The sequence below is a fragment of the Lissotriton helveticus genome, chromosome 1_1 (genome assembly GCF_964261635.1).
Source record: "Lissotriton helveticus chromosome 1_1, aLisHel1.1, whole genome shotgun sequence".
In the NCBI taxonomy this organism is placed as follows: domain Eukaryota; kingdom Metazoa; phylum Chordata; class Amphibia; order Caudata; family Salamandridae; genus Lissotriton; species Lissotriton helveticus.
Window position 1 is genome coordinate 1,380,374,103 of NC_136057.1, and position 23,540 is coordinate 1,380,397,642.

The 23,540-nt window shown below is 44.2% G+C and overlaps 1 protein-coding gene across 5 annotated transcripts in view; it reads left to right on the plus strand.

The window, feature by feature from the left end:
* CYTH4 (cytohesin 4) overlaps window positions 1-23,540 on the plus strand; it is a 230,443-nt gene that overhangs the window by 79,752 nt on the left and 127,151 nt on the right. For 2 of the 5 annotated variants that reach the window (XM_078683954.1, XM_078683974.1), the window contains exon 2: window positions 658-753. The exons of 2 other annotated variants lie outside the window; for them this stretch is intronic. In XM_078683954.1, the coding sequence (XP_078540080.1) occupies window positions 747-753 (7 nt within the window). In that variant the 5' untranslated portion in view covers window positions 658-746. Of the gene's footprint in view, window positions 1-657; window positions 754-4,883; window positions 5,777-23,540 lie in introns of all 5 variants that reach the window. One more of the 5 variants, XM_078683961.1, reaches the window with a different exon arrangement.

Consider the following 23,540-nt stretch of genomic DNA (forward strand, 5'->3'; position numbering starts at 1 on the left):
CGGGGGCCAAGCTCGCAGGACGCTTTGTTTAGAAGTATTTGATTTAGGATTACCAGGCATCCCGTAATTGCTGGAACAGTTCCGGTTTTTCACCAGCGGTCCTGGCAGAATTTGGAAATTATGGGTCATGTCCCAGTTTTCATTGAGGGTCGACTGCAAACAAATGGAGGCTTTTTTTGTGTTACAAAGTAGTACTAGCCAGCAGCTCCTATTAGAAAGCTATTTAAATTACATGTGTGGTACTAGATTTAAAAACAGACTTTTTATTTATTCCCTCAGTGCCTCCTCTATGTTTCTATATTGATGAGCACTGTCATTCTGAGACCCTTGAGTAATCTTCAATTAGTCCTTTTTCAATGTTTCGTGAAATGCACCGGTGTTTGGCTTTCAAATATCTGGTCACCCGAATTTGATTACAGGCACTTGCTGGAGAGTTCCTTGTATATGCAGCTATTATCATTCTGAAATGAAAATGTCAAAATAACTCTCATGATAAATGTTTCTGTTGGAAAGACCTGAGTTTGTCTAGTGCTGGATTTTGACTCATAATAAAGTAGTGTAGAGGGTTAATGTACCTGATGCAAAGAACGTGTACCATGCAAATCACTGAATGGTATTTATGTATATAGCTCAATGTGTTACTGTTTTTTTCCCCAGAGAGATCCCTTTGTTGCTGGCAGTTTATAAGTTACAAGCCTAATATACCTTAGTGATCTAAGAACTGCCATCAAACAACTGCAAGCCGAATGCAAGGTACAGGTTAGAAGGTTATGTTTTCTCAATTTTTCCTTATCCTAATGTTGCTAAGAAGGATTTTTTAGATAGAAATAGATTCTTATTCATAAAGCCAACCCCAACCACTGTGTTAAGGTTTTAAACTCTGTCGTTGTGCCAGACCATGCACGTAAAAAAATATTGCGTATAAGTATTGATGCCATGTGACTCCTGCACCTGGTTCTTCATTGTCTCAGTAAGCTTCACTGGCTCTCCATTCACAAGCACAGCCAATTCAAACTTCCCACGCACACATACAAAGCCCTACACAACGCAGGACTAGAATACCTGAATAGCCGGATACACTTTCACCAACCCACCAGACACCTACGCTGTGCCTCACTCTCACTCGCACACATGCCCCGCATCTGCAAAAGCAAAACTGGAGGTTGCCCATTCTCCTACATCACACCCAAGACATGGAGCGACCTCCCTCAACACGTCAGAGCCTCCTCATTACTTATTGAGTTCCGCAAGAAGCTGAAAACCTGGCTCTTCATAAGAGCACCTTGAGACCTCACACATACATACCTGCTCAACCGCATGGATACCCTCTCAGGTGTTTAGAGCACTATACAAATCAACAAAACACAACATGTAACGTTTCCTATACATTGATGTACCTACATAAGATTCCTTCACTTTGTATAAAGTGTATGTGACGTCAAGTGCTCTGACAGGCACACTGGTATGAGTAGTACTATAAAACCAATGAAATGCCTCTGTGAGAGGGGCTAGGGACAGATGAGGGGCACTGTTGCAGGGTGCTATGTAGTTAATCTCGGAGATGAAAGTCATGGGGAGGAGGGGGGCACCAACAAAGACTGTTGCAACGGGCGCCACCAGTGATGAAACCCGCCCTGGTTACAATTACTACGTAAGTAAAGACTGGCACAGCTCTCCTGCGTTTGGCTGTACTCAGCCGGCAACACTTCTGGAATGGAATAGACTGCTTGAACATCCGCTTAGCGTGGTGCAAGGCTCTGAAACTTTTTCTTGCAAACTTCATGAATTAATTTTTTTAAACTTATGTGAAAGTTCCTTTGCTGGGAAACAACACCAGGAAACCCAGTTACTGAGTGAAAATTCTCTTTAAAAAAACATGTTTTTGGCTGGAAAAGTGTTCCGTAAATATAAATTGTGGCGCATTTCAGTGGCAGATGAAGTTGCAAGGTTGATCAATGCAGCAAACTCGATGAAGTGAGAACATGGTCAAATTTGCACATCTCTGGGAGCGAAATCTAAAATTATTAATTGTAACAACATTTACCTCTGCTATCAAATTCAGTACAACCTAATTGATTAAAAAATGTTTTATTGAGTTTGAGACTCATCTTATTGGAAACTGCCTATTGAACAGAATACAATATCTGCACAAAGGGTTAGGAAATCAAGCGTAAGTCACTAATGTATGTGAATGCTACACACATATGTGCGTGGTTTACATCAAGCATATTTTATGCATAAGTACAGAAAGAATGGATCTGATTATCTAAATATTTGTAAATTACACATACATTTATAACATTTCTCTATGGCCCTCATTATTAGTTGCCGGCAGTTACCCCTCAGGGCAACCACGACTATTCCATTCCTTCGGACCTGAAATTATTAGGTCCTCAAAGTCCAGCCTCGATAATTCCAGGTATAGGAACTCCAGTGACTTATGAGGAGCTGCGGTGCGCTGTGGGGGTTGCTGCGCCCGGCCCGTGCCCGCTCTCATACTTCAGCATGGAGGAAGGTGAAATAATAAAATAAACTCCGAATTTCGACCATACCTCCACCCACTGGGGCAAGGAAAACACAACATTTACAACCTGCTCCAAGAAGGTAGTACAAGTGTGGGGAAATGTGCCCATTATGATAACACGCAGTATTGGAGCCAGTATTCCCGGATCCACGTATTAGTCTCCATTTCAGGAGAAATAACCCACAATCCTTGCTAACAACCATCTGGAATCAATTCTGGCCTCGGTATCTTTAGGCACTCATAAGGAGGGCCTGTGTGTCTATAAGCATTCATTAGATATGGAAATGGGGCGGAAATGGTACACATACAAATGTGAACACCAGTTGTCTGTAAACACCGGTCTCATTTGCAAAGTGATCTCGAGTCAAGTCAATGGATTTCAGAGTGAAGATTTGATGCAGCTTACAACGATTCCTTAGAGTTGGTTTCTTTTTAGCACCAAATTGTTGTCGTTTGTCAAATAGTTTCTTGCACCAATTCCTTTCTTTTCAAACCCCTTAATAAGAAAGTTGAAAGTAAGCGACTGCTTAATGAGTGTTAGGCAGGAATGGCTCATCCATTAAAGTGGAGGAGCATTGCCCCACTAACAAAAATGCGCCCAGAAAAGCCCCAAAGATGAAAAATAAAATATTAATAAAGTTAATTCATTACTATTTTATTTTTCACCAACCCTTCCCGAACTAACTATAAGGAAGGGGTGGGGCCATTGCTGCAGCAGGGAGGATGGAAGGCTGTGCACTTAGGTTTAAAGTGCGCATGTCTCTTTGGCTGGCTCTCTTGCAACAGTGTGTCAGACATGCACATTTTAAACCTCTCTAACCCAGCTGTCTCAGACACCTGAAAAAGCACATGCTTCCAGTTCCCTTAAGAGCGCTGACTGAGGCCACTCCCTCCAATTCTAGCGACTCTCTCATGCTGGTTACGATCAAGAGAGCAGCGCAAGGATTGTAAGGGGAGTTGGCTGCAGCCCTTGCTGGAGCCTGGAGGAGACAGAGAAGAACCAGAACGGAGCAGCAAGGACAAAGGATGTGTCAAACAGCGAGAAAGGTAGGGGCTATTTCTTTTTATTTATAGTCTCCACTTGCCTTACATACTTACACCCACCCGCTACCAATTTACCCGCCCACCACTCCTCGTAGTTGCCAGCCTCTGCTGGTGTTACGATGAATCAGGTGCATGTTTGTGTGGCTCCAGCCCTGCTAGTGTTTTCGAGGCATTGTATGTTCAATAGACAACCCATGTTCACTCCAGGTAAGGTGCCAAATACATCTATTGACTTTTTTAATACGATTATGGGGATGGGAGAATCAGAACATAGAGGCTGGTTTACAAAGCTTTTTTCTGTAAGTTTGTCTTGCTCCTGCAAATTTAGGAGTAGGGCTCTCTTAAGCCAGGATGATTAGTCAGATCTTACCTACATACTTGTTCCTCTACTTCAGGGGGGGCTAGTCTCCAATAATGCATGCCTTGAATGTCCTGATCCTACCTGCCCTTCAGCCCCCCACTTGTTGTCCATCCCGTAGCTGTGCATGCTGTCCAGTGGATCACCTGGCAGGGCTTGGCTTTAGGCTACTGTTGCCCACTCCTCAACACAACAAGGAGTAAAACACAACTACTTATAGACATGGCCTTGAAACTCAGGCTCAGTCACATTTGAGGAGCCAAGTGAAGCTGTTGAGTTTTACGAGCGAGCAGCCAAGTAATGCGACACACCCTGGAAACAATATACTTATTTTAATTCAGTTTTTTAACACATTTGTGCCAAATTTGCATATTTTGCTTTCACAAAATCCTGCAAAAATTACATGAAATTACATGAAATGTAGCTTTATTATCGTAAAATGCCTCCTGGTAACCTTTTTGGGCGCAGGAAGCCTTTCACACTAAAAACTAGTGCAAAAAAAGCATTCCTAAGAACAGGTATTTGTGTTCTGCTTGTTTACGATGTTCCTTTTTGTCAGCTCTAAAGTTTACTAAAAATGCAGCATCATTACACCAAATGACGTAATTTAGACCATTTCACACAACAGTAACAAAGTCTTTGTGAAATTAAGCTAAATTAGGCATGCATAGCATCATTTTCTCCAGGGCCTACCTTTGATTGTTGACGCATTTTCTGAACTGGACCAAGCAATGCAAAAATCTTTTCTTTTTTGGTACTAAAATGCAAATTTTATATTCTGGTTTTAAGATTTGTAGCTCAGTTCTTTTGATTATAAATGAGCTCAGATCTGCCCATTGCTGACTGAATCTACACCGCCATCTTTAGAATGAGCATGTGATGCCTGTGGATCTACTTGGGCACTTGTGGCACTATCACTATGTATATTTTTCATTCTATGATCCGCTTCTTCCTTAGTGGCCGAACGCAGAGAGTCAGCCTTCCGCCGATCACCTCAGAACCCACAGAGATGAGCTGGGGAGGCCCTCAGGGATCCTCCCTGAGCCACATCCTCTTCAACATCTACATAGCCCCGCTTGCAGCCATCGTCAGAAGCCACGGACTCAACATTGTCTCCTACTCCGACCTCGCCCAGCTGATTCTCTCCCTCACAGAAGAACCCACGGCTGCCAAGAGCAACTTCCACAACAGGATGAAGGCAGTTGCCACCTGGATGAAGGACAGATGAATCCAGCTTAACTCACACAAGGCTGCAGTCCTCATCCAGGGCTCCTCTGCCTCCACCTGGGAGGACTCATGGTGGCCTGCAGAACTCAGAACCCCCCACACCCATGGACGATGCAAGAAACCTCGACAGCATCCTGGACTCCTCGCTCTCTATGAACTGCCAAACCAACGCCTTTTGTCTTCCTGCTTCCAGGCGCCCTGCCTGCTTCATAAGATCTTCAAGTGGATCCACACTGAGTCTGGGAAAATGGTCACCCATGCGCTCGTCAGCAGCAGACTCGAGTATGGAAATGCACTCTACTCCGGCACCACACAGAAACTTCCCCAAAAACTTCAGAACATCTAAAACACCTCCGCCAGACTCATCCTGAACATCCCACACCACAACCAGATCACCGGCCACCTGAGAGACCTACACTGGCTAGCTTTCATTAAAGGAATCACCTTCAAGTTCTTCACGCACGCCTACAAAGCCCTCCACAACACCGGACCTGCATACCTCAACCACTGCTTCTCCTTCTACACTCCCACCAGACATCTCCGCTCTGTTCAACTGGCCTTGGCCAACATCCCACGGATCTGCAAGATCCCCCCCACCACTCAGCTGCCTGAGAACCTCATGGGTGAGTAGTGCGCTTTATAAAATTACTGATTAACTGATGTAAAAAATATTTTTGTGAATATAAAAAAATGCTAAAGATGGATGTGTTCTTTTAAGAGATAGACTGATGTTATACTACTTTGAATATTATGGTAGCAGAACATAGGTAACAAATTTTTCTTATATTTTTTACTTTTGTTTTATCTTCTTTTAACCTTCAGAAGTAATGCATAATTTGTTGAAAGTTCAAAGCAATTATCTTCTTTCCCTGTAAAGAGTATATTGCACCATTCCTGCTCTCTGAGACCGAGCAGCCGCTTCTTCCTGGCAACCCAGCAAGGCAGAAGCCTTAGCGTTATCCGGATTCACACCCCCTTTACCGCCCAAGTACCAGGCACCTCCCCAGCCTTTGTTTTCCTGCACAAAAATGAAGCATGGTGCACAGCCGCAGTGAGCGCTGCTTCTCTCTGAACCAGGCAGCCACTTCTGCCGCTCTCCGCTGCTCCTGGAAGCCCTTCTTGGACCTCAGGTGGCCCAGATTCACCAGATCTCCAGTGTTGTCCGGCAATCCGCCAGAAGCCTAAGCGCCGACCAGATGCACTCACCCTTTCCTGCCCACCTAGTAGGCCCCACCCACCTTCCAGCCATCATTCTCCAGCATAAAATGAAGTGCGCTGCGTTGCCGCAGTGAGCACACCTGCTCTCTGAGACTGAGCACCACTTCTTTTGCTGCTCTCCGCTGTCCCTGGAAGCCGTTCTTGGCCTTCAGGAAGCCCAGATTCGCTGGATCATCGGTGTTGCCTGGCAACCTAGCAAGCCAGAAGCCTAAGTGTTGCCCGGACGCACTCCCCCTTTCCCGCCCACCTACCAGGCCCCGTCCACCACCCCAGCCATCAATTTCCAGTATAAAAAGAAGTATGCTGTGTTTGCAGTGCCCCTGACATGCCAAACGCAACCCTTTTGCGCTGGTCCACTCCTGTAATTGCGCTCAGCACCAGGAACCCTGGATCTCAGCATACAATCATCTACTCCAGCACCACACTCAAATCTCAACCTCGGAAGACTAAGCACCGCATGCTGCTCCTAGGTTCCAGCTAACCAGGAAGGTCTATTTTCCTGCCGACTCTGCAGCTTCACTCGCCACACCACCATGATCACACCAATTACGCTTCCAACCAACGAACCGCAGAACCATCTAAACTGCATACTAATCAACATCAGATCACTAAGCAAGCATGCACTGGAAATCTGGGACACCGTTACCACCACCAAACCAGACGCAGTTTTCATCACCGAAACCTGGCTCAAGCAAGCCTCAACCCTGGACATAGCCACCTCAACACCCAACAGATACAAAATGATTCACAAAGTCCGCCCACTCAAACCCGGAGTAGAGATAGCTATCATCCACAAAGACTTCATCAGATTTACCACCACAGAGAATGATTATAGCCCCATCATTGAACACTTCAACTACCAGATGCACACGAACACCAAAGCAACTGACCCCAAGGCCCCCACCCTGCCTTGTGCAACGCCATCATCAAATACATCCCCCACCGGCCATCAAATCAAATCAATACCTCTTCCTAGGAGATCTTAACATCCATCTTGCTGACCCAACTGACACACACGCCGGCAGCCTCCTGGAGAACATGCACAACATTGGCATGACGCAAATAGTCTCCAGCCCCACCCACAGAACCGGACACACCCTCGACCCCATCTTCGCCAACAGCAACAGAATCCATTTCAACCATACCTTTAAAGTCACCTGGTCAGACAACAGCATCCTTCACTTCACCAGTGTAGGAACTCCCCAGCACACCACCACACCATATTCCCATGCACAATGGAACTGGAACAAAGTTAGACAAACGCAATGGTCATCCGCCCTTGGCTCCACAACCCTCCACACCACGGACGACGTGAACCAAGCCGCCCAACATTTCTCAGACTGCATCGCCCCCATCAAACCACACAATATAAAAAGGTCCTACAAACATGCTTCCTGGTTCACCCCAGAACTCCAGTCCTCATAAAAGAATGCAAACAAATAAAAAGACGTTGGCGCTCCAGCAGGAACCCCACAGACCACTCTACACTCAATTCCACCTCAGGAATTTCCACGACTCTCTCAAAGAAGCCAAAAATGTCAACTGCCTAGAAGCCAGTAGCAACCACTCTAATGAACGTTTCAATATCATCAGAGAATTCTCCATCCCAAGGGCCATCAAAACCAACCCCGCCTACTCAGGCCCTCTGCGACGCCCTGTCCAACTACTTCCACAACAAGCTAGCAGACCTTTATTGCAACTTTGACCCTCAACCTACGGAGCTCACTCCACCCCGACCCCTTTCAACCACCTAATCAACTGGACACCCCTCAGCACCAAGACCGTCGCAACCATTATGGCCTCCATAAACTTGTGCGCTCCGACAGACCCCTGCCCACAACCACGCCTTCAACCTAAATCAGAAGATGTGCCCTCCGTTCACGCACAACCCAAACTCCGCAATTAACTCCACCACCTTCCTGGGAACCTGATAACACACAGAAGTAAGACCCCGCCTAAAGAAACCCACCGCAGACCTCAATTACCTCAATTACTCCTCCCATTTCTGGCGAACGTTCATGAGAAAGCCATCAACCACCAGTTCACCTGGAGAAAAACAAACAACTGGACACCTCCCAATCAGGCTTCCGTCTGAACCACTGCACCGAAACAGCCCTCAATGCCATAATGGACGACATCAGGAACATCCTCGACCAAGGAGAATCAGCTGCCCTCATCTTCCTCGACCTCTCTGCAGTGTTCGGCACCATATCCCACCACATCCTGGTTAACTGACTGCATCACATTAGCATAAGCTGCAATGCACTGATACTCATCACCTCTTTTCTCACACGATGCATACACATGACTTCCACCCTTCATCTGCGTACCCAAATACCCTATCTACAACGTCCCCCTAGGGCTCCTCACTCAGCCCCACCCTCTTCAACATTTACATGACAACGCTGGCCACCATCATTCGCAGACACGGACTCAACATTATCTAGTATGCTGACGACACCTAACTCATCCTCTCTCTCATGGAAGATGCACCCCACCACCAGATCAAACTTATGGAACGCTATGACGGACATCACAGACTGGATGAAGACCAACTGCCTAAAGGTGAATACAGACAAGATGGAAGTACTCATCTTTGGTCGCACACCCTACCCGTGGGACGACTCCTGGTGGCCTGCTGTCCTCAGACTGGCACCAGCCCCAACCACCCAAACCAGGAACCTGGGCATCCTACTGGACAGCGAACTCTCCATGAAGCAGCAGGTGAACACAGTAACCTCCTCAATCTTCCACATCCTCTGGATGCTCCGCAAGATCTTCAGGTGGATTCCACCCAGCACCAGGAAAAGGGTAACACATGCCCTCATCAGCAGCCGACTGGATTATGGTAAGACACTCTACGCCAGAGGCACAACCCAACTACTGAAACGACTCCAGAACAACAAAAACACAGCTGCAAGACTCATTCTAGCTCTCCAAAATAGTCAAGCATAACCCCTCACCTCAAGGACCTCCACTGGCTCCCTATCAAGAAGAGATGCCACTTCAAACTACTCACCCACGCGTTCCAGGCCCTCCACAACATAGGACTGGCCTACATTAACCACCGACTGAACTTCCACCAGCCCACCAGACATCTCCGCTCAGCCCACCTAGTCCTCGTACACGTCCCACACATACATGGGGCCCGAGGAGTGGGACAATCCTTTTCCTACCTCATTGCCAAATCCTGGAACGACCTGTCCCTCCACCCAGGGACCTCACCACCCTCTCCGAATTCAGGAGAGCACTCGAGACCTGGCTGTTCGACTAATTGGCCCATCCTCAGCACCTGGATACCCGACGGGGGTATCCAGGTGCTGAGGATGTCTAGCTTACTCCTTAATTCAATGGTTAAGCCTGATCTATTGATTTACTCATAACCTACTCATAGAATTCAGCGATAAGTCATCAGTACTGCAAGAGTAAGGTTTTTGTGCCCTATTCACAAACTGCACAGCAAACTCATTAAACTGCCCTTCTAAGGTTAGTACAGCACTAAAGGTGTAAATTAGAGGTGCGAATAATTCACATTTGCTTTTGTGTTATTATGTGAAATTTTGGGTAAATTATGCAAAATTAAACGTAATACATAAAATCGGAATCCTTTATGATGTTAGGACCCATTTCACAGAAAAAATATAGCCCAGAAATCACATGCCACAAGCAACAGCTGTTCTTGTACTGCCTGTTTGCATTATTTGCGTGCGCTTGCAGGTTAAGATTGCCACCAATGGCTCGTAATTACCCGACGTAGCGTGATAGAATAATTTCAGGAATTTTATGTAAATAACGTATTGTGAAATTTGCCAAATTGCATGAATTATGTGTTCAATAATTTAAATTCTGCCTAGGCCCAGTTGAAATGTACTCCAGCCCAGCCTTGGAGTAAGTTAAGAACCACACACAGCCAACCATCGGCATTGCAACACACTCCCACATACAAAAGTGGCGGCAGGGAAATAAAATAAACTGCTATAGAAACTAATAATATATAAATTGCATTTGTTCAATATTTATATTATGTGTGTGAATGTCTGTAATTAAATATATATATTTAATTATGAAATTAATATTTTATTATAATGAAATGTATCATTAAACTTATTTTAAAAAATGAAAATTATTTTACTTAAATAAATGCAAACCTATTAACAACTAAACACAGTGAGGGGGAGTTATTTATTAATGATTGGTTATGCAGTAATATTGATCAATTAAAATAATATATTCAACGTAATTTACCATTTAATTCACATTTATTTTTGATGAGTTAAATGTACTGTAACTTTTTATTCTATTAGTTGCAGGTTAAAAAAATCAAATCTAAAGTTATTCACATTTCTTCTATCCATTGAAATAGTTTACACATCTTTTAAAGAATAATAAAGAGCAATCATTTTCCATGTACAGTCCCATGGGGAGATCTCCACCTCGATGGCAGAGAGCTCCACCAGCCAATGAAAAGTTATGAGTAGTACCTATCTCTCTCAAATTCTGTTATTGAAGGCCCCACCCCTGATTCAAAGTGTTGGAGGCATGTAAGTCTACACCTAGGTGTAACTTCCCTCTCAAAATTGTAAATAGCAAAAAAGTTGAGAGTGACACTTAAGTGTAGTAGTAAATATATATGTGAGGAAATATATACGTATTTATAGGCTGTCCTGTTTTCAGTTTCTATTTTTAGTAAATTCTGGTGGGGTTTTTTCAGTGTTTTCAATATCTTAAAAAACAGTTGTTATCAGTGGTTACACATTTTCACGCCACTAAAAACATCAGAAAAAGTGTTTTTCCGGTGTTTATGGAACGTCTTGCTTTTATCATTGTTTGCTTTCTGCACTGAAAGAACATGGTATATAGACAGTGTACGTATAGTGTATATGAGGTCCAAAGAGATTTTTGCAAATTATTCTTATTGTAGTACACCATACAATACTTCTTTAGTGAGTCTTTGGTCATGTGCGCTCGTGCTTTCCTTCCCATGTAAACTTCTGTGAAAAGGCCCTCTCAGCATTCATAGCCCCTTGGGCTGAGAACCGTCAGCTAAGGGACACAGTTGGGATGACTCCTTCTTTGATGCCACATAAAGCACGAAATGATAAATATTTGCGTTTTAGTTCCTGGGCATAAGAAAACAGTGCACCAGAATGGACTAAAAAGTCAATAGCATCCCTTATTAACTCTGAAGATTGTAAAGATGCTTTCAGCATACCATCTAACAAGTGGCAAGGATCTCCTACAGGGAATCACTTCAGCTCGGGTATCAATTTTGACAGGTTACCACACAAATTTTTTATATACGTATCTGAATCACTACAAATACAAACAATATCACTCCAATCTTTGTTGAACTTGGAAAGAACCTTTTTTGCAGAGCATAACAAGTGACACTGCGTTCCATGTTTTCCTAAAGTCTGGTGTCACGTTTTCACCACTATCCCAGATGCTTGGTGATATATATATACTTGTCACTATACCTTGCATTTAATGTTTAAAGCCTGAGGTGTTGGCAATTCACCTACTATCAATACTGACCTACTAGAAACTATGGTCTGATGTATTAAGGTTTTTTACCCATTCTCTGTGGGTAAATGTGATGACACATATTAGGAAAGATTTTTATGAAACTAGCCATTTTACCTATCAGTGAAAGAATCAAACACAGCCAAAATATCAAATGTGAGTTTGATATGTACTGATCCTCTACAGTTTATAAAATAATTAAACTAAACCTAAAACGTGAAACTAAACCCTGCATCTTTAGACCAAAGGCCATAAAACTGAAAAAAGTAAAAGGAAGAAGAAACAATATTTTAGTGGCATCCCTAAAGAACAAAACTCAAGCAGAATAATGTTAGCCAGTCTTTCTTAATGCTAGCTTGTATAACAAAGTTAAATTTTATTGACCCCTTCAGTAAGAACAAAATGACTTTCACTTTCTTTTTCCTTTCTTTGAATGGCATTTAGTTTGCGGTTGTGCAGGTGTTTTTTCAGTGTTTATATGTTTTGACCGGTGAGGGCAATTTTTCTTTCAGTGGGGTTTTATCAGGTATTATAGGTTTTAACCTAAAACCCCACAGCCTACGGTATATATTTACCATTGTAAAATCAGCCTTACGTGAATGGGACCAAGTGAGGCCTCAACACATCCCAGCACATACAGTAATTCTAAAAACGAATAAGAAACCCACAAGACTGGTATTCCACAGTGGGGACCTCATTACAATGGCGGGCGGACCGCCTAACATCCAGTCCATCATTCCGACTGCCGGATTATGATACCAGCAGTCATAGCGCAGAGGTCGAGGGGAAAAGCCACTGACTCCAACAGAATTTAAGATCCCATCAGGACGGCGGTCGGACTCCGATCCTGCGCAGGCACCACTGTAGGGATTAGGATGTCCCTTTCTGAGCACCTATTCATGGTGGTTCCACTGCCATGAAAAGGCAGGTGGAAACGGACTTTGTGGGCCCCAGGCAAGGCCCCCGTCCCCCATGGAGCACAACACATGTAGTGCCCCCCACCCATCCATGCACTGTGTGCCAGGCATCACAAGGTGCTTGGCACATGGTGGGCACCCGGTGCATGAATGTGCACAAAATGCCTTTTTCTACTGCAGCCATTTTCCTGAGCTGCTGAACCATTTTAAAACCCCTGCACAGTGGTCCTATCCTAGTCAAGCAAGTGGGATCGCCGACTCATTGCCGATGGTCACTTCCCTGAAACAATGTCAGTGTGCGGTCCAACCAACCTACTTCGTAATAAGGGGCTGGAGGTTGCAATGTTGAAAGCAACACTGCTACTAATTGCGGGCCAGAACATTATCCTAGCATTGGCTGTCTCACTCCAAGCCAGAATAGTAAAGGAAAAGATTTCAAAAGCACACTGAAACTCTGCAAGAAGGTTTGTTCCCATTACTGCATGCATGCAAATAAACGCCTCAAAATAGAGATCGTGACATAATCCTTTCTTTCACATGAACGTTTTAAGGAACTGTAAGCTGATATCCTGTTTCCTTATAAACAAAATGGGGAAATTACATTTCTGTTTAAGTTTTCAGTACTGGTATGTCCCTTCATGTAAAGGAAAAAATATGAACAGCTCAGGTTTTTAGACATCTTATTCAGATAACTAAAAATAATAAGAAACTGTATTACTATATATTTGCCGTTAAATTTCGTTAGACTCATTACGTGTCATTCGGGAAGCAAATATATGATATCATGTATTTCACAATTAGACCGAAAAAAGTTACAAAACATGGGGGCTTATTTACAAGAGGCCTGCTGCTCCGGAGACTCACTTTTTTTGACAACCTGGTGGTGCAGGTCTCGCAATCATATCTATGAGGGGACTCATACATGGCCTCATAGTTATAGAGTAAGCAAGGCAAGGCAGTGCAAGGCTCTGCATTGCGTTACTCTGCATCAAGGAGGCCTTCCATGGGCGTTGCGGTGGTTGTTCCTATGTAACACCCATGGATTTTGACGCTGCTCCAGATTTACAAAATCACGTAAACCAAAACCTTATGCCTCTCCAGAGCAGGAGTAATAAGGAGAAATGTTGCACAAAAGAACAAGGAAAACAACTCAATGGATTGTTTTTATGCAGGTAGGTGGCCCTTACGACACAAAAACAATTCTGCCAACAACTTGGACACCCTTGCAACAGCGCTGGCTGAAAGGACAATAATGCACCATATATCATAAATACGGCACATTACTGCCCTTTCCTTTTGATGAATGGCAGCGCAGCAAAGTTAATTGCTGCACTTCCCTTCGCCGAAAACTCATATATGAGACAATAGACGTGTGCCCAAATATATTGTTGCCTGCAAAGTTTTGCAGTTTTCCACAACATACAGTTTTGTTGATTTTTCCCACAAAAACACGTTTTGCAAAATAAATCTTATGCAGTTATGATATTTTTTTTCAATCTATTTTTCTTAGACATTACTTTTAAAAACGCTACCAACTTCATGATGCAAGGAAAGTTGTGGCAAACTTTAAGCCTGCCTGAAATTGACTAACTTCATTCACACTTTTAGCACAGCCTTTATCAATGTTATAGAGCCTGTTTCAATTCAAATTAAAAGTGTAAACAGCTTGAATTACAAGTTCAGGAAATCCACAAAAATTGTATTTGAAGTCATAAAATGGATTTACTGGGTGCAAGATTACACCACTGTGGTGTAATATTATGCATAAGTAAATTCTACTAGACGGCACGGAGAGGAAATCCATAGCAGTCATCATCTTCATCACAATTTAATATTTATAGCTCTCTAAGCCAGCGGTTCTTAACCTTTTGATTTCTGGCGACCCCCAATGAATGACTACTGCACACTGCCCCTGGGCTTCCTGAAGGCCAAGAACGGCTTCCAGGGGCAGCGGAGAGCAGCTGCAGAAATGGCGCTCGGTCTCAGAGAGCAGGAGTGCTCACTGCGGCCACGCAGCGCACTTCATTTTAAACTGGAGAATGATGGCTGGAAGGTGGGTGGGGCCTGGTAGGTGGGCAGGTAAGGGTGAGTGCATCTGGTCGGCGCTTAGGCCTCTGGCGGGTCGCCGGACAACGCTGGAGATCTAGTGAATCTGGGCCACCCTGAGGTCCAAGAATGGCTTCCAAGAGCAGCGGAGAACGGCAGAAGTGGCTGCCTGGTTCAGAGAGCGACAGCGCTCGCTGCGGCTGCGCAGCACACTTCATTTTATGCTGGAAAACGAAGGCTTGGGAGGTGCCTGGTACTTGGGCGGTAAAGGGGGTGTGAATCTTGGTAATGCTAAGGCTTCTGGCTTGCTGAGTTGCCAGGAAGAAGCGGCTGCTTGGTATCAAAGAGCACGAATGTTGGAATATATGCTTTACAGGTAAAGAAGATAATTGTATTGAACTATCAACAAATATGCATTACTTCTGAAGGTTAAAAGAAGATAAAACCACAGTAAACAAAAAGAAAAATGTGTTTACTATGTTCTGCTACCATAATATTCAAAGTAGCATAACATCAGTCTATCCCTTAAAAGAACACATTTATCTTGAGTACTTTTTATATTAAAAAAAATATATTTTTTACATCAGTCAATCAGTTAATCAGTAATCTTATAAAGCGCATTACTCACCCATGAGGTTCTCAAGCAGCTGAGTGGGGGGGGGGGATCTTGCAGATCCGTGGGATGTTGGCCAAGGCCAGTTGGGCAGAGTGGAGATGTCTGGTGGGAGTGCAGAAGGAGAAGCAGTGGTTGAGGTATGCAGGTCCGGTGTTGTGGAGGGCTTTGTAGGCGTGCGTGAAGTACTTGAAGGTGATTCCTTTAATGAAAGCTAGCCAGTGTAGGTCTCTCAGGTGGCCGGTGATCTGGTTGATGGAGTGGGATGTTCAGGTTGAGTCTGGCGGAGGTGTTTTAGATGTTTTGAGGTTTTTTGGGGAGTTTCTGTGTGGTGCCGGCATAGAGTGCATTTCCATACTCGAGTCTGCTGCTGACGAGCGCATGGTTGACCATTTTCCTGGACTCAGTGGGGATCTACTTGAAGATCTTATGAAGCAGGCAGGGCGTCTGGAAGTAGGAAGACGAAACAGCATTGGTTTGGCAGTTTATCGAATGCGAGGAGTCCAGGATGCTGCCGAGGTTTCGTGCATCGTCCATGGGTGCGGTGGGGATCTGAGTTCTGCAGGACAGGCCACCAAGAGTCCTTCTAGGTGGAGGCAGAGGAGCCCAGGATGAGGACTGCGGTCTTGTGTGAGTTAAGCTTGAGGCAGCTGTCCTTCATCCAGGTGGCAACTGCCTTCATCCTGTTGTGGAAGTTTGCTCTTGGCGGCCGTGGGTTCGTCTGTGAGGGAGAGAATCAGCTGGGTGTCGTCGGCGTAGGAGAAGGTTTTGAGTCCATGGCTTCTGACGTTGGCTGCAAGCGGGGCCTTGTAGATGTTGAAGAGGATCGGGCTTAGGGAGGATCCCTGAGGCCCTCCGCAGCTCATCTCTGTGGGTTCTGAGTTGATCGTCGGAAGGATGACTCTCTGCGTTCGGCCAGTAAGGAAGAAGTGGATCAGTGAATGAAAATAATACATAGTAATGGTGCCATAAGTGCCCAAGTAGATCAAAAGGCATCAAATGCTCATTCTAAAGATGGCGGTGTAGATTCAGTCAGCAATGGGCAGATCTGAGCTCATTTATAATCAAAAGAACTGAGCTACAAATCTTAAAACCAGAATATAAAAATTGCATTTTAGTGACAAAAAAGAAAAGATTTTTGCATTGCTTGGTCCAGTTCAGAAAATGCATCAACAATCAAAAGTAGGCCCTGGAAAAAATTATGTTATGCATGCCTAATTTTGCTTAATTTCACAAAGACTGTGTTACGCTTATGTGCAATGGTCTAAATGGTCTAAATGACATCATGTGGTGTAATGATGTTGCATTTGTAGTAAACTTTTAGAGCAAACGAAAAGGAACAACGCAAACACGCAGAACACAAATGCCTGTTCTTAGGAATGCTTTTTTTGCACTCGTTTTTAGTGTGAAAGGCTTCCTGCGCCCAAAAAGGCTACCAGGAGGCATTTCACGATAATAAGCTGCATTTCATGTAATGTCATGTAATTTTTGCCGGATTTTGTGAAAGCAAAATATGCAAATTTGGCACAAATGTATCAAAAAACAGAATTAAAATAAGTATATTGTTTCCAGGGTGTGTCTTATAACTTGTCTGCCCGCTTGTACATGAGGCACAGGGTCAGACTGATTTGCATATAGCCATGTCTGAACTGGGGTGGCAGAGTGGGCTAAAGAACGGTGATGGATTAAACCCAGATCCTTTGACTGGGTGTGAGTTTTTGATTGATTCAGATGCTCCGTCCATCACCACCCCCTTTTGTACCGCTTTTGGCCGCCATAAGTGTGGCAGGGTATGCTCAGACGTGAGTCCCTTGCTCACTTTTCCACTGGATTCAAGCAAGCCGGGCTAAAGACAGCTGGAATGCAAGAAACCGGTCCTCAGAGGCTTGTTTCCGGTCCAGGGAAGACATGGCTTGGCAGTTCGGGCTGGACTGTTCCCATGAGGCACAGGGTCAGACTGATTTGCATATAGCCATGTCTGAACTGGGGTGGCAGAGTGGGCTAAAGAACGGTGATGGATTAAACCCAGATCTTTTGACTGGGTGTGAGTGTTTGATTGATTCAGATACTCCGTCCATCACCACCCCCCTTTTGTACCGCGCTTGTAAAACTCAACAGCTTCACTTGGCTTCTCAAATCTGACTGAGCCTGACTTTCAAGGCCATGTCTATAAGTAGTTGTGTTTTGCTCCTTGTTGTGTTGAGGAGTGGGCAATAGGAGCCTAAAGCCAAGCCCTGCCAGGTGATCCACTGGACACCATGCACAGCTACGGGATGGACAAGAAGTGGGTGGCTGAAGGGCAGGTAGGATCAGGACATTCAAGGCATGCATTGTTGGAAACTAGCCCCCACTGAAGTAGAGGAACAAGTATGTAGGTAAGATCTGACTAATATAGAAAAACTAACACCCCAAAGCCGATTCTGCATTCTCTAAGCCTCTAATCATCCTGACTTAAGAAAGCCCTACTCCTAAATTTACGGGAGCAAGACAAACTTACAGAAAAAAGCTTTGTAAACCAGCCTCTATGTTCGGATTCTCCCATTCCCATAATCATATTTGAAGAGTCAATAGATGTATTTGGTTCGCTACCTGGAGTGAATAGGGGTTGTCTATTGAACATACAATGCCTCGAAAAGACTAGCAGGGCTGGAGCTGCACAAAAATGCACCAGATTCATCATAACACCAGCAGAGGCTGGCAACTACGAGGAGTGGTGGGCGGGCAAATTGGTGGCGGGTGGGTGTATGCATGTAAGGCAAGTGGAGACTATAAATAAAAAGAAATAGCCCCCTACTTTGCTTGCTTCATGACACATCCAACGTCCTCGCTGCTCCGTTCTTGTTTTTCTCTGTCTCCTCCAGCCTCCAGCAAGGGCTCCAGCCAACTTCCCTAATCAATCCTGTCACTGCTCTCTTGATGGTAACCAGCATGAGAGAATCGCTAGAATTGGAGGGAGTGGCCTCAGTCAGCGCTCTCGAGGGCACTGGAGGCATATGCTTTTTCAGGTGTCTGCGACAGCTGGGTTAGAGAGGTTTAAAATGTGCATGTCTGGCACGCCGTTGCAAGAGAGCCAGCCAAAGAGACATGCGCACTTTAAACCTAAGTGCACAACCTTCCATCCTAACCTGCTGCAGCAATGGCCCCACCCCTTCCTTATAGTTGGTTCATGAAGTGTTGGTGAAAAATAAAATAGTCATAAATTAACTTTATTAATATTTTATATTTCATCTTTGGGGCTTTTCTGGGCGCATTTTTGTTAGTGGGGTGACACTCCTCCGCTTTAATGGTTGAGTCGAACCTGCATATCACTCATTAAGCAGTCACTTACTTTCAACTTTCTGGTTGGAAAAGAAAGGATTTGGCGCAAGAAACTATTTGACAAACGACAACAATTTGGTGTTAAAAAGAATCCAACTCTATGGAATCATTATAAGCTGCATCAAATCTTCACTCTGAAATCCATTGACTTCACTCAAGATCACTTTGCAAATGAGACCGGTGTTTACAGACAACTGGTGTTCACATTTGTATGTGTACCATTTCCTCCCTGTTTCCATATCTAATGAATGCTGGTAGAGACACACATGCCTCATTAAGAGTGCCCACTGATACTGAGGCCAGAATTAATTATTCCAGATAGTTGTTAGCAAGGATTGTGGGTTATTTCTCCTGAAATGGAGACTAATACGTGGATCCGGGAATACTGGCTCCAATTCTGCGTGTTATCATAACTGGCCCATATTCCCACTCATTTACCACCTTCTTGGAGCAGGTTGTAAATGTTGTGTTTTTCTTGCCCCTGTGGCTGGAGATATGGTCGGAGTTTATTTAATTATTTCACCTTCCTCCATGCTGAAGTATGAGAGTGGGCGTGGGCCAGGCGCAGCCACTACCCACAGCCCACGGCAGCTCCTCATAAGTCACTGGTGTTCCTATACCTGGAATTATCGAGGCTGGAGTTTGAGGACTTGATAATTTCGGATGTATGACGTTACAACGCATACTTTTACCAAGCATACCTTTACAACGCGGTTTTTACCACGCATACCATTACAACGCATAGCGCTTAGAGGTGCTGGATAGTGGTAAGTATCATTTTCTATTCCAACTCCAGTCCCCGTGGACACTAGGGAAGGTGTTGGATAGAAAATTAAACTTATTCCCTACCCTAGAGGGCCCCCCAGCGCAATGCGTTGTAATGGTATGCGTGGTAATGCCTGCGTTGTAATGGTAGTGCATTGTAAAAATTTCGTTGTAAACGTTGCATACCGATAATTTCAGGTCCGAAGGCACGGAATAGTTGCTGTTGCCCTGAGGAGTAAATCCCAACAACTAGTAATGAGGGCCATAGAGAAATGGTATAAATGTTTGTGTAATTTACAAATATTTAAATAATCAGATCCATTCTTTCTGTACTTATGCATAAAATATGCTTGTTATAAACCACGCACATATGTGTGTAGCATTTAAATACATTGGTACCTTACGCCCGATTTCCTAACACTTTGTGCAGCTATTGTATTCTGTTCAATAGGCAGTTTCCAATAAAATGAGTCTCAAACTCAATAAAACATTTTTTTATCAATTAGGTTGTATTGAATTTGATAGCAGAGGCAATGGGGGAAACTTAATATTTTTAAATATCGCTCCCAGATATTTGCAAAGTTGACCATGTTCGCACGTCATCGAGTTTGCTGCGTTGATCACCTTTGCAAACTTCGGGGCAGATTTACAAGCCCCGTGAGCCACTTTTGCGTCACTTTTCCCACTGAAATTCGCCACCATTTTTTTTTACTGATCACTTTTCCAGCCAAAAACATGTTTTTTTAAAAGAGAATTCTCACTCAGAAAGTGGGTTTCCTGGTGTTGTTTCTCAGCAAAGGAACTTTTGCATAAGTTAAAAAAAATTAATTCATGTAGTTTGCAAGAAAAAGTTTCAGAGCCTTGCACTACGCTAAGCGGATGTTCAAGCAGTCTATTCCATTCCAGAAGTGTTGCCGGCTGAGCACAGCCAAGAGCAGCAGAACTGTGCCACTCTTTACTGACATAGTAATTGTAACCAGGGCGTGTTTCAACACTGGTGGCGCCCGGTGCATCATTCTTTGTTGGTGCCTCCCTCCTCCCCACGACTTTCATCTCCGAGATTACCTACATAGCACCCTGCAACAGTGCCCCTCATCTGTCCCTAGCCCCTCTCACAGAGGCATTTCATTGGTTTTATAGTACTACTCATACCAGTGTGCCTGTCAGAGCACTTGACGTCACATACACTTTATACAGAGTGAAGGAATCTTATGTGCGTACATCAATGTATAGGAAATGTTACATGTTATGTTTTGTTGATTTCTATAGTGCTCTAATCACCCGAGAGGGTATCCAGGCAGTTGAGCAGGTATGTATGTGTGTGGTCTCAAGGTGTTCGTATGAAGAGTCAGGTCTTCAGCTTCTTGCGGAACTCAATAAGTGATGAGGAGGCTCTGACGTGTTGAGGGAGGTCGCCCCCTGTCTTGGGTGTGATGTAGGAGGATGAGCAACCTCCAGTTTTGCTTTTGCGGATGCGGGGCATGTGTGCGAGTGAGAGTGAGGCACAGTGTAGGTGTCTGGTGGGCTGGTGAAAGTGTATCCAGCTGTTCAGGTATTCTGGTCCTGTGTTGTGTAGGGCTTTGTATGTGTGCGTGGGAAGATTGAATTGACTATGCTTGTGATTAGGGAGCCAGTGAAGCTTACTGAGACAATGAAGAACCAGGTGCAGGAGTCACATGGCATCAATAGTTGTAGGCAATATTTTTTTTTAAGTGCGGCCCCCCCTTCACCTAAGCAATTACTACGATTTGAACCTTAAACTAGTACACAACACTGCAGAAACAAGTATACATTAAACAAAATACATACATTACTAAATATTTTGTTTAATATACAAGCCAAAGATAAACCGAAATTGAAATTTTAATTTTAATGGAAAGGTTGGACCATTTAAAAATTTGAATATATTTCTAAAAGCCTAAGTGATATGACAGGCTCTATCATGCTGCTTTGACTTTCGTGCTCCTAATAAATCCTCTCTTTTCGTCAATCCATACTTGTGTTTTAATGGAGGTCATCAGTTGTCCATACTAACGTAGGCTGCTCTTAAGCTGCTCCCACGAAACAGCTAAGTATACAAGGTTAATTTTTAGTTTTCGAATTCCTTCATATTTACCGAACATTTTATAATTTTCTATTTTACATTTCTCTTTTTTATATATGCATAGTCTATTGATCTAGTAATATTAATTTAACAGCTACGGACCGGGAGTAGGTGTTGCTGACCCTCAGGGGTCCACCGACCCCTGGTTAAGAACCGCTGCTCTAAGGGTGGGAATATAACACACTATATATAAATCACATGCTAAAAGCACGTTAAATAATCAGAAGTGCCAATCCAACAAGGTATACCTGGGACATGTGCGGAACCCTTCGACTATCAAGGGTTTTTTGTACTTTTTCGAAATGTCTGTGTGCTCCTTAAATTCAGAAATCTGCACTGAAGTGAGGGCATAAAACAGCCATGAAGATCATGCAGATTTTTTGTGGATCAGGCCTGGAACATTTGTTTTTTTAGTGTGACTTAACACAGACACAAACAACATTTTTTCTCGAAAATGAAATGTTATTTGTTTTCTTAAAAGTAATGCTACGCAAACTGAAAATTTCAGAATTGAGGAAATGTAGACACAAGTAAGACCACAATTGTTAATAAGTCCCCAAACTGCAGGGAAGACTGCTTTTTACACGATAATTTATTGGGTTTTTTTTGGAACATTTATTGATTTTTATGATCCATTTTGTGCAAAATACAGGTTATAATCTACAGTACAATGCAGTACGAAATAAAATGAACAAGACCTTGTATAATGTAACTGGTGTTCATGTGGAGTGCTTCAATACCTTCAGGTCGACATGCATATAATGAGTTTCCCACCGCCAGCATTTTTAGGAAGGTGAGCCCGCCATGAAAAGGCTGGTTGTGGGGAAACAAAGGGAGCCCTAAAGGGCCCCATGATGTCCCTGTGCAAATGTTTTGCCCACCCCCTGTGTGAATGCACCCCTGTTCCTGCATAGCATGGACTGCTCAGTTCATGCCGTGCAGGAATGTCCATTGGCAGTCCCGCGGTGGTGCAGTTATAAAGCTCACAATGAGCCTTTAAATTGCACTGCCAAGGGACTGCCATGCTGCCTGCCAGGCAATGAAATTACTCGTACTCTGACGGGTGGGCGGGGGACGAGTTTGGCGGTCCTTGAGCAGGGCACTGGCACGGCGGCCCCTTCCACGCCCACCAAACTCTTAATCAGTCCCTTATTTCTTAAAACACTATCTTTTTTATGTTAACATACTTTTAGTGCTATTAATAAGATAGCATATGTATAACAATATAAAAAGGTTTTAAAAACAATTTCTCTGTTTTCGCAATTTTAGCCGTGAAGAAGTGACAGGCAATGCCGCGAAACACGGGTTGGCCTAAAATATTGTATTTTAACCCCTGGGCCGCGGCGGTAATTCCGCCGCGGCGCTGGGGGGGGGGGAGGGGGCGCGCGGCGCCGACATGCTGGTGACTTAACCTCTCCGTCACCAGCCACGGGTGGGCTGTGCTAATGACGGAGTGGTTCCGTCACGGCTCCGCCCGCCTAATAGAACGCGCCATGCAGGCGCGAAATCAACACCACGCAGGCGCGGCGGCCGGGCCGTGACGGAACCACTCCGTCATTAGCACAGCCCACCCGTGGCTGGTGACGGAGTGGTTCCGCCACCAGCATAGAAGAGGTTAAAGAATAAGTCAATTTTGATTAGAACAAGGCTGAAAATATTGTATTGTTTTTTAATTGCATTTATATAGCGCTTAATACCCCTGATGAGGCGTCAAAGCGCTTTTTTGGTGAGGAGCACACTGCTCCGAAACCCATCAAGGATTGGTGGTGAATTAGTATAGTGAAATATGAAAGTAATTTGAGTGGTGGATATGTTAGTCAGTTATTAGTATTGAGGAGGTAGTGGATGAATAGAAGAGGGAAAAAGGTTTGCATTTATATAGC